This window comes from Podarcis melisellensis, assembly GCF_964234715.1.
Source record: "Podarcis melisellensis genome assembly, chromosome: Z".
Lineage (NCBI taxonomy): Eukaryota > Metazoa > Chordata > Lepidosauria > Squamata > Lacertidae > Podarcis > Podarcis melisellensis.
Genome location: NC_138547.1, coordinates 4,399,965 through 4,412,239, shown reverse-complemented (window position 1 = coordinate 4,412,239; position 12,275 = coordinate 4,399,965). Strand labels below are relative to the sequence as shown.

The 12,275-nt window shown below is 43.0% G+C and overlaps 1 protein-coding gene across 6 annotated transcripts in view; it reads left to right on the top strand.

The window, feature by feature from the left end:
* Positions 1-4,340: 4,340 nt before the first annotated feature.
* EEIG1 (estrogen-induced osteoclastogenesis regulator 1) overlaps positions 4,341-12,275 on the top strand; it is a 52,394-nt gene continuing 44,459 nt past the window's right edge. For 4 of the 6 annotated variants that reach the window (XM_081896563.1, XM_081896561.1, XM_081896562.1 and 1 more), the window contains exons 1-2: positions 4,341-4,495; positions 9,303-10,003. In XM_081896563.1, the coding sequence (XP_081752689.1) occupies positions 9,858-10,003 (146 nt within the window). In that variant the 5' untranslated portion in view covers positions 4,341-4,495; positions 9,303-9,857. Of the gene's footprint in view, positions 4,496-4,890; positions 5,094-9,302; positions 10,004-12,275 lie in introns of those variants that run through there. The other 2 variants (XM_081896560.1, XM_081896559.1) reach the window with 2 other exon arrangements.

The window sequence follows — 12,275 nt, the reverse complement described above, 5'->3', positions numbered from 1 at the left end:
GGCATTTTCCCAAGCCTGTTTATTTTTAACATCAGTCATGTTTTCCAATTACTGTAATTACAAAGCCAACACTTGGGGGGGAAATGTTTCTGATGAAAGCTGTAGAAATAAATATATGTGAGAACAGCAGGATTTATAATGCTAGAAAACTTTTAGCATTCCCTGCCTGTTGCTGTAAACGTGTAGCAGGAGTCCAAAGAGGAAGTAAAGTGTAATAATCACAAGAGAGATGTTTAACCTTTGTATCATACTGTACTAAGAACTTGGAAAACATTATTCCTTTTTTTCCAGTGAGGGAAATGAATACTACAAAAGATACTTAAAGGTAAGCTCCAGACTGTCAGTATTTTGCGGGAGAGATTCAATCACATACCAGAACTTTAGTATGTACTGCAGAAGAAAAGTGGATCAAGGCGGTCTCTCACTTTGGCACAACAAATCCACAATCTTTTATGGTTAAAAAAGTGATGGGGGGATGCTCTGAAAAATGTAGGATGAATTAATAATTGACAAAACAAAAAAATTCCTTCCAGTAGCACCTTAAAGACCAACTAAGTTAGTTCTTGGTATGAGCTTTCGTGTGCATGCACACTTCTTCAGATACCATACATCATCTGAAGAAGTGTGCGTGCACACGAAAGCTCATACCAAGAACTGACTTAGTTGGTCTTTAAGGTGCTACTGGAAGGAATTTTTTTTGTTTTGACTATGGCAGACCAACACGGCTACCTATCTGTAACTAATAATTGACAGTTATATAGAATAACCCGATGCAAGCAAATCAGGCAGAATGCTCATTATTGTATAATCTCCCTGCAAATATGCAATAATGAAGAGTGGAGAACATATAACCTCCTTTTAAGCTTTGTGCAAGCAAATCAGGATGAATGCTCGGTAAACAGCTCATCTTTAGATGCCCTAACTCTTAGGCCAGGGGGCAAGCTGATTTTGTTTTATCACTCTCCATCTTCCTTTTGCATGTGTGGAAAACCCTTGTCCCACCAGCAGTGGCCTAGCGTGGGGGGTGTAGGGGGGGGTGGCCGCACCGGGCGCAACATCTGGGGGTTAGGGTTAGGGGGCGCAAATCCACGGGTTAGGGGGCGCAAATTACTTGCCTTGCCCCGGGTGCTGACAACCCACGCTACGCCACTGCCCACCAGTTGTTGCTGAAGTACGACTCCCATGAGCCCCAGCAAGCAAGGGATGTTTTGCAGCTGAAAAAAGAATAGGAGATGGGGATGGAACAAGTCAAGAGAACAAGCAAATTCTAGCACAAATTCTTCATTAAGTTACATAAAAACACAGCAATGTTTTAAAGGCAGTGGTGAACTGTTGAAGGCTGGGGCTGGGCACAATAATCTGTTAAATGTCCACTCCCAAGACTTAGATCAGGAATGGGGAACCTATTGCCTTCTAGGTGTTGCCACACAAACAGTGCCTTGTATGGTTACACTACTACAGGCCGGTCTGGCTGTTTGGATATCTGAAACTGCAGTGTGTATAGTGAGGTTTGGGTACTAATTATTTGTGATTGGCTAAGTGATTTTTTTGTATAAAGAGAATTTGGATAGTGGGGCATACATTTATTTGCATTTCATCAACGGACTCTTCTTACATTCTCGCTCTACCTAATGCTAAGGCTGGCCCTGGGTGCAACCTTGCTTTGCTGGTAACAGAGACAGGAATATGCTTCCCTTCTGTTCTCTAGTCCTGTAGCAATAAAGTGCTTAATTTCCAGAAAAAGAGATACACACACCTTACATGTATCTTAGTGTGTGGTTTTTTTTTCCTGTTGCTAGGTTGCATGTGTGTTAGAGTGTGTCAGGCAACAGAGATGGAAATTCCCGGTTGTCAAAAAAAGGTTATTTATCTATGCCACTACGGCGGCCCCTGTTTTGTTAGCCCCAAAATGGAAAACAAGTGAGGTCCCAACCAAAGAAGAATGGCAACTTAAACTGATGGAATATGCACAGCTTGCAGCTCTAACTTATAGAACAAGAAGAACATTTGTTTAAAGAAGATTGGAAAATGTTTATTGAATATATGGGGGAAACATCTGAAAACGTTGGCAGCATTAAGATAAATTCAAGAGTATAAATAAGTTTTGATGGAAGCCCTAGTTCAGGTGGGACCTGCCACAAAAATTAGTGAAGAGCTCCTTGTTGCAGCCAACCATATACCCTTCTGCATGATACCCCATTCCAGTTCTTACCAGGTTTTCGTATTTTTTTTACAGCCAACAGCCAACAAGCTTGGGCTGGTCCTGACCCCACCCCATAGGACTGGTGTGGGCAGAGGAGGGGGATGGAGGAGAGATAGCCTTCAGAGGCTCTGTGGTATAGTGGTTAGAGTGCTGGATTAGGACCTGGTAGGCCCAGTCAGTGTCTCTCAGCCTAACCTGTACCTCATACTTCTATGTACAGGTAGGTAGCAGCATTGGCCTTCCATAGTCGAAATGTAGCAATTAGGCCAGTCAAATGACCATGCAGCAATCAGAGAAATAAAGCAATAAAGTTTTAATTGTTTGCCTGCAGCAAGCAATGGCGCGGAGGAATAAGTTCCGAAGTCCGGCCCCTCCCAACAGGGGAGGCTTCCCTTTATACATTCTTGAATCAGGTCTTTATCCAATCAAAAGTTACAGCATTACACATACTCAGATAGAGACAATAGATTCTGCCTAGAGACAAGAACTGCTTTGCCTAGAAATTGTGTTCCAGATAGATACATTAGGTTCCGCCTAGAGATATCCAGATACAGTAGATACATTAGGTTCCGCCTAGAGATAAGGCATCAGTAGTTGGAGATTACCCTTCCATGTCCTCATTTGGTAATCCTTATCAGCCTATCTCTCTGTGCCTCTGAGTAGTGGGTGTCTGAGTGTTTTTACTGGATATGGGGGCCTGGCCTAGATCAACGAAATGACTTACTTGCTTAACATTTTAACTCACAAACTGACTTCCTTGAGCATGTTGCCACAGAAACAAAACAAAAAAAAATTCCTTCCAGTAGCACCTTAGAGACCAACTAAGTTTGTTATTGGTATGAGCTTTTGTGTGCATGCACACTTCTTCAAATACATACCAATAACTAACTTAGTTGGTCTCTAAGGTAAGGTGCGACTAGAAGGAACTCTACCTCATAGGGCTGTTGTGAGAATAAAACGGGGAGGAAGAAAACCACATACATATGCTATATTGAACCAGTGTGGTGCAGTGATTAAGAGTGTAGACTTGTAATTAGGTTTCCCTCCCCACTCCTCCACATGCAGCTGCTGGGTGACCTTGGGCTAATCACACTTCTTTGAAGTCTCTCAGCTTTGTTGTGGGGGAGGAAGGGAAAGGAGATTTCTAACGGCTTTGAGACTCCTTAAAGGTAAAGGGACCCCTGACCATTAGGTCCAGTCGTGGCCGACTCTGGGGTTGCGACGCTCATCTCGCTTTACTGGCCAAGGGAGCTTCCGGGTCATGGGGCCAGCATGACTAAGCCGCTTCTGGTGAACCAGAGCAGCACATGGAAACACCATTTACCTTCCCGCCGGAGTGGTACCTATTTATCTACTTGCACAGGTATGCTTTTGAACTGCTAGGTTGGCAGGAGCAGGGACCGAGCAATGGGAGCTCACGCCGTCGCGGGGATTCGAACCGCCAACCTTCTGATCGGCAAGTCCTAGGCTCTATGGTTTAACCCACAGCACCACCCGCATCCCTTTTGAGACTCCTTAGGGTAGTGATAAAGCAGGATATCAAATTCAAACTCATCTCTTCTTCTCCTTTGGAGGAAAAAGTGGGAAATATTAAATAAAAAAAAGGCTTAAATGATACATTCATCTCTCCGGAGGAGAGATGTTCATTACAAAAATAAGTATTTATATTTGTGTTTTTATTCTGTGTTTGTCGGATAAAGGGTGGTGTATTAATAATAATAATAATAATAATAATAATAATAATAATAATAATAATAATCAAAGTAAAGCCCTTGCTTGAGAAACACTTTTTTCTCTTCCTCATCCTTCCTTTCCCCCTCTCAATCCATTCCCGAATCCCTTTACGCCTCGTTTTCCCGCCATTTCCATAAAACCCTGAGGTATTGGGGAAGAGGAGGCGGGCCCTTTCATTTGAGCGAAGGCACCCCTTCTCCAATCGCTTTGCCGCTGAAGTCATCCACGCGCCCAATTGGAAACCGGACTTCTTTCTGCGCCTTCGTTTTTTTTCTACTTCATCTTCTTTCCGTTGGGGGCGTGGCGAGGGGGGGAGGAGAAAAGCACTGCCCAATCCTCGGAGAGCGGCTTCTCTTCTTCTTCTCCCCCCCCCCCCGCACTCGCGCCCAATTTATGGACGGAGACAGAGCGCAAGCGAGCGAACGAGCGAATGCCTTGACTGCACAAGCGCAGGCGGCGCCTCCTCCCGCTCCTCCATCCCCTTCCGCCTCCCAGCGTTACGCTGTCGGCGCAGCGGGCGCATTCGGCGTAGCGGTGCCAGCGCCGAGGAGGAGGGAGGTGAGAGCGAGTCGGTCTCGGGTGGGGGGTGGGTGGCAGTGTGAGGTAAAAGCGGGGGGAGGTCCTTGCGCGGGGGCCTCTTTATCCCCACGGAAGAGATCGTGGGGGAGTGTGGGGGGTCAATCTGTCTTTTGGAGTGGGGGGGGAAGGGTTTTTTTTTAAAAAAATAACAGGTTGCGAGTGGAAAGCTTTCTCCTGGGAGGGGGCGTTATTTTAAGAGGGGCCTGAGGGGGAGGCGAGCGAGATCCATGGGGTGAGGTTGAGGGTCAGTCGGGGTGGGGGGGGGTTAGGAGGAAAGTGAAGGGCGAAGGGCTCCTCACGGCTCTTGTTGTGTGGGGAGAGTTTGTATGGGGCGAGCGGAGGGGGTGGGAGAGTTTAAGACCAGCTTTTATTTCTCCCCTTCTTCCGCCCCCTCTTGTATGGGGCGGGAAAGAGGGGTTTTATTTCCCCCCGTCGGGTGGCTCGTGCGCCCGAAGCGCTTGAAAACACATTCACACTTTGTGCAAAGCTGTATACATCTCCCGGTCATCATTGGAAAGGTAGTTTATGGTTGCTGGCTGTAGCTCTGTGAGGGATGAACAACGCGTATTATTATTGGGTATGGTGGGAATGTGCTATAAATGTATGCTGTGTATGCAGCCTAAGTTCGAAAGAGTGTAAAACTGTATACATCTAAAGCGCACACATGTGAACACCCAAATAATCCTGGGAAATGTATTTTATGTATGCTGAGAATCATAGCTGTCAACGTTTCCTTCTTTTTTTTTTAAAGGGAAATTCCCTAATTCCGAATAGGATTCCTCGCAAGAAAAGGGAAAAGTTGACAGCTATGCTGAGAATTGAAGCACTTCAAGGGGCAAACTACAGTTCTCATCATTCTTTTTTTAGGAGAGAATGTGCTTTAAGATATGCTGTGTGCACAGCCTAAGTCTGAAAGTGTGTAAAGCTGTATACATTCAAAGCACTTCGCCCTGCACAAATAAATCATGGGAAGTGTAATTTAAGGGTGCTGGGAATTGTAGCTCTGTGAGGGCTAAATTACAATTCTCAAGGTTTGATTTTATTTTGGCAGTGGTGGTTGAGGATGTTCTTTAAATGTTTGCTGTGTATGCAGTCTAATTTGTGGGTTGGATCAGGCTTGATCATACTTAGAGCCAGACTGCACTGAAATCAGTGGGGCTTAGGTTAGCTCTGTTGATTTCAGGGGGTTTAGTCTCAGTGTGGTGAAGTCTGGATCCAATGTTGTTTTTGTAGAGTGTAGATACAAACACATACACCTGTGTAGTTTTATCTAAACACTTTTTATGTGTGGATGTGTGTACATATGCACCTACATGTGCGTATGTGAATTTATACAACACACCCATTCATACATACCTTGTGTGTGCAGGTAAGATACATGTGTGGTGGTGTCCACAAATGTGTATTGTGTTCTTGGCAGAACAAATTTTCCTGTATAAATGTGCCCTTGCTTTAAGGTCCACAGGGAAGACTCTCTAAACTCTGCCACAGTTAACTGAAATCCAATATGTAGCACCGTGAGCGAGGGCCTTCGTAGTACAGGCACCCAGTTTATGGAATTCTCTCCCTTCTCAGATATGTTTGGTGCTGACTTCTTTAAGCTCTTGATACAAGCTTGGTATCTATTTGCCCAAGCCTTTTTGTGAGAATTGCACCACTTAGTTAGGGATGTGTACGTGTGTATTCTTGCCTGTTTTGTTTTAATGTAGTCCGCTCTTTATTGCTTCAGCAATAAAAAGTGTGTAAAAATATATTGATCAATTACATATTGTGCATGTATATAGTTCTGTGTACCTACAGACACACAAACATTATAGCCATGATCTAGCCAAAGTGGCACACTTTTTAAAGTTAATGTTGAAACTAGTGGAGCTCTAAAGCACTTGCTTTTGAATGAATTGTACTTTAAGATTTACTCTTGTAAGTTGTGTTGGTTTTTAAGGTGCTATAGGACTCCTGTGCTCACTCCTAAGCTGTACACTCATGGGCATGTTTAGAAATAAATATCCCTGTGTCCAGGTGACCTTCCTCCTTAGCCTGTTTAGAATTGCTTGAATGTAATAACGCTGCAATCCTATGCAAACCTACCTAGGAGTAAGGCTGTTGAACACTCTGGGGCTTACTTTGAAATAGACTTGTCTTGGATTTAGGGCTGGGCAATATCTGGTTTTTAACATTGTGATATATCGCAATGTCTGAAATAAGGATGGAGCTATGTAGAAGCATTAGGTGGTTTCATGGTTTTTCTTCCATCGTGATTTTTTCCAGCGCCTGCTCTTGTGATTCACTGCCCCCTGCATGAGGCAGGGGAAAGCTGAGCTGGCAGAGTTAACAGGGGCTGCAGGAATCAAGAGAAGCATTGGCTGGCTTTTCCTACATTATGAGTTTTGCATAACACACACACAGTCATAATTTGTGATATATTTCCAGGTTAAAAACAATGCAACTGATACCACAATATGGACTTCAAACCAGTTTTGGATGATATATCAATATATCACCCAGCCCTACTTGGATTGCACTACAACAGCTGCTACTCCAGAACATGTCTAAGAATGGAAGTCGAACGAAATCCATTATGGAAGTCGAACGAAATCCATTATGGAAGTCTATTCAGCTTCCAAAATGTTTGAAAATCAAATCACGGGTTCTGATTGGCTGCAGGAAGCTCCTACAGCGAATCAGAAGCCACGGAAGCTCTGTCAGATGTTCAGGTTCCAAAAGAGCGTTCGCAAACTGGAACAATCACTTCCAGGTTTGCAGCATTCGGAAGCCAAAACGTCTGAATTACAGGGTGTTCTACAACCAAGGTGCGATTGTACATATATTTGAGGATTTGATTGCCTGTGAGAGGTTGATTCTGTAGTTTCATAGGTTTAGTTTCCTCTCCAGTGTCTCAGAAGCAAATAGTTATAACAAGGATAAGCCGATTTTAATCTGGTATGGCCTCCTTTTTTCTTTATCAGAATCAGCACGGTCCGCCAATGTGTTCTAAATTTACAGAGTAAGGGTTGAATAATCAGGATATCTTTAAGGCCTAACTACACTATTTCCAGTAATCCTCACTAGGTGCTCATTGCATAGAAATGTAAGGAGAATATAACTGGATCCGGCCAAAGTCCACATAGGGAAACATTATTTGCAGAAATCACACCAAACCAGCAGAAGCTACATGGTCCGCTGGAACAAGTAGACGCTGATGTATCTTTCACTTGCTTGGGAGTAAGATTATGAGGGGTGGGAAACAGGACACCCACAACTATTTTTTACCTCATCTGTCCTGAGGACTGTATAGCTTTATCCCTTGTTCAGAATAAATAATGGGTCATGTCAATTCAGCACAATGTTCACTGAAAGGGCTATAAAAATATGTGTTGCTATATAGACTGTGTGTCCACTAAATTCTGTCTCCTGCCCCATCAGAGCTACCCCAGATCTCCTGTGTCAGGTCTGATATTGGAGATTTGGCAACTCTGTAGTTGGGGTAGAAGCTGAGGAGGACCTGATATAGGAGGGGTGGGAGTGAGAGGGAGGTGATTCCTATTGCAAGTGGTTAGCCATTTTGTTTTACAAGCTGGTGGGGAAGTGAAGTTTGTGATGGTGGAATGTTCGTGGGTTACCGATGAAGCTACTTGGATGGGATTTGTTAGTGAATTGGGTTGTAAGCACTTAATATGTCTAATGGGAATACTAGGTCAGTGAGCTGAGGAATGCTGAGAATCTGGGAGAATCACTTGGATTGGGAAAATGTTGCTGCTGTCTGTGGAAGGGGTTCAACATGGGCTAATATTGGATGGGGTGGATAACTGGGCTGTGGTTAGGGCAGTTGGTGAGGAAGTCCCAGGAGTCACTTGGGTCAGCTGTTTATTTAAAATATAGCTGAACACAGCAGGCGGGATACGTAACTACAGATCAGAATGAACTCTTGACATTGAACTTTAAAAGCATTCATCAAGGCAGAGTGGGATAGGGAAAAGATGCTGGAAGTATCTCAAGAACTGCCATGTAGGCTAGGTTCTTGAAAAATAATTTCATAAATTTTAATTTGGCTTTTGGCAAGCTCATTGTCTCATTACTGTCTCATTACATTTTAACTCTAATTTGAGTTGCTTTTGAAACTGACTGTGCCCACAGCCAGTTATCTGTTTTGTCTTCTTCAATGAGTTAATGGGCTGAACAAACCCTGAGCCTTATACCCCTGATGTAAAGGCATGTCTAAGGCCTAGGAAAAGCAAGCCTCATAACCATGTTTTGTAAAACCCTGGTCACATTACTTGACATGTTTTTTGCTTCCTTCTTGTTGTGGCAAAGCTGACTGAAAGGCGAGGTGTGGTGGGTGGAAAGTGCCTATCCTTGATACGCCACAGTCTGATATCTAGCAGCCATCTGTGGACTACTTATTTCTCTTTGAACATCCTTTTCACCGGAAGACTGTGTTTTTTTTTTGTGTGTGTGTGTGTGTGAGAGAGAGAGAGAGAGAACACATGCATACATGCAAATGTGCCTATTAGCATCTATCCTTTTCTGAGACTGCTTGCTGTTGATAACCTGAAGATCTAAGCCTCTATGTATACAGTACAGAAAAATAAAAACTATTCAAGCAAGTTGCAGAAGCATTTGGCATGTAAAGTAAAGGATAGTGATGAAGGCATCTTGAATTTATTTATAGATAGATATGGGATAATACTTGAATATTCATTTATCTATGATTAGATTGGGGGGCAGAGGGAGGAACTGACACTAGCGGATACTAAGCTGAGACTAACCCCTTCTCTCCCTTCTGTAGGCTTGCATGAAACCTGTGGGAGCCACAACATATGCTGCTGATGCAGTTGTCCACGTGAAGCTTTTGCACAAGGGGAGGAGACTGGAACTGTGAAGTGTTGACACTGCTGTGCAGCAGCTCAGAAAGAAACTAGCAGTACTGTCAAGAGGAGCCCTGAGAGAAGCCAAGCACCACGATCTCTAATCAAGGGAGCTCCTGCTGGTCTGGAGCTTAGATTTCCCCCTCTACCCTTGGAGATGAACCAGAGACTTCACTTGCCCTCCTCCTTACCTGAAGTCTGCACCAGCGATGATACTATAGCCAGATCAGACCACCAAAGAGAGAAGAGGATTTTTCATTTAAAGCTAGGGTGCCATTGCATTTGAACTGAGATTTCCGTGCTCTATTTTTGTAAACTGGATTGACTGTGGATTTATTTCTTACATTGTGGTTTCACCTTCTTTGAAACATCTTTATTGTTTATATTTGGAGCTGCTGCACTCTATAGATATTTTTGCTCTTTTTCTTTTGGGAGTTTCTAGACTTTGTGTTTTTTGGCCTTGTTTGAATTTGCCCATGGCTTTCTTGATGAAGAAGAAGAAGTTCAAATTTCAAACCAGTTTCACTTTAGAGGAGCTGACTGCTGTTCCTTTTGTGAATGGGGTTCTGTTCTGCAAAATTAGGCTTCTTGATGGAGGAGATTTTGCCACTTTATCTTCCAGGTAGGAAGTTCTTCATTTATAATAATAATAATTTATTATTTATACCCCGCCTATCTGGCCCTCCCTGTTTGATATTTGTTGTACTGAGCAATTATGTGTCACTAGGGCTATTTCCCCTTGTCTAGTGTCCCCCTTATGCTTTGTGTGTGTGTGGTGGGTGGGGAGAGAGGAAATGAAGTTATGTGGACACTGATGGCCTGCTGTGTGAGGTCCTTCAGGAAGTTGGGTACACATTTTTCAAGACTTTTCAAACTAAAGCATTTGTGATCTGAAAAACTTTTCATTTCCCCACCCTAGTAGTGCATATAGTGATGAGTGTGTGTATTGATACTCACTAAGGAACTTGAGATTTGGGAAAGATAGTTCTGCATATCCTTCCTTTTTGCTCCCTCGTTGAGCTTATTCCAGGTTGCAAAGTATGTGATACTTGAGAGTCTGTTTGAAAAATCACAGCTTTAGATGCTGTGTTGTTCTCTTGTTGTTTTACATTTATTAATAGACCAAATGCTGTATCATGAATCTAAACTAATACAGTTCTGGTTCCATGGAGGGAGTCCCTTTTTTAAAAACATTTAATTTGTAGGATTATTTTCTCTCTTCTCTAAAAAGCGACTGCCCTGTCTTTCAGTAACTGTTAATCAAATGTTGCTTTTGTTGCTGGCTGTGTGCAGATTGATTATTGCCTAGCATTGTGCCAAAACAAATTCCAAAAACAATCCTGGACTTGCTCGTGAACTGCCTTGTTCCGTAACTCATGGCAGGAGATTTTAGAAGCTTTTCTTGTACTTGTACAAAAGCACGTAGGTCTCTAGGAAGGGACAAAAATTGATTTTTGTGTGGCTTTCTTTTAAAAAAGCAGCACGAAGCCAAAGTTTTTTTGTCTCTTCATATATTATTATTATTTAACTGTGTAAGTAATACAGCGTTACGCATGGAACTTAACACTGTATCCCTGGAAAACGCTCTGTGGAAGCACATACTTTGTCATTGGTTATCTCTATGGCACAATCTCCCAAACTTGTACTTGATACAATGTATGTGGAGAGATGATTTCCAGAGCCCATGGGTAAAAAAATTACAGCTGAAAATTACAGCATTGGGAATCTCCCCATCCAAATTACTAGAGCAGGACATAGTTCCAGCTAAAAGAACAGTAACCTGTAAACTAGAGGAGATGGACTTGCAGCAGAAAATGGTCTTGGGCAACGGTACCTGCTCACCTCTAAACCTTGGTTTATTACCCCTCTTAAGGCTCCCAAACTATTTGAATTCCTTAACTTCTTCGGCTCATAGATATGCCTTTGTAAAGGCAAGATTCAACACCTTCCCATCAAACGTGCTGAGAAATAGATTCTCCAATGGACAGATATCGCTCTTATGTGATTGTAATTGTGGGGCACCGGAATCGTTGCATCACATAATTCTTGATTGTGCTTTTCACTTATCGGCCAGGAGCAAGTTTCTTGCTCAATATCTTAAGGGAATTGCCGATGATACAACTGAAGCCAAACTGAGATATCTATTAAATGATGATGACCCCCTAAGATCACTCATGGTTGCCAGATTCTTGATCAGCGTCCTATCCCTAAAGAAGAGAAACGGACTCTTGTGTGGCTCGGATAATCCCTTTAAACCATGATCTATGTTTTAGGATGTAATTAGGTATTATCACCATTGATGTCTTCTATTAATTTATGAGCAGAGGGCGATGTTTATGTTACAAATTTTGTAATGTATGATGTTGGTCTTTTGTTTTTGTTTTGCTTTGGTTCTTGTCAGTTTTTTGTAAGTTTTGGAGGTTTTAAATTTGGAGGTTCAAGTACATTATGGTGGTATGGGAAACTGTCGTGTGATGGGCCAATGGCCGTAATAAAGATCAATCCAATCCATATTATTATTATTTCTACCCCGCCAATCTGGCTGGTTTTCCCCAGCCACTCTGGGCAGTTTCCAGCAAAATATTAAAATATAATAATTCATCAAATATTAAAGCTTCCCTAAACAGGGCTGCCTTCAGATGTCTTTTAAAAGTCAGATAATTGTTTATTTCTTTCACATCTTTTGGGAGAGCATTCCACAGGGCAGGCACCACTACCAAGAAGGCCCTTTGCTTGGTTCCCGGTAACTTCCTTCTCACAGTGAGGGAACTGCCAGAAGGCCCTTGGCACTGGACATCAGTGTCTGGGCAGAACGATGGGGGTGGAGATGCCCCTTCAGGTATACTGGGCCGTGGCTGTTTAGGGCTTTAAAGGTCAGCACCAACCCTTTGAAT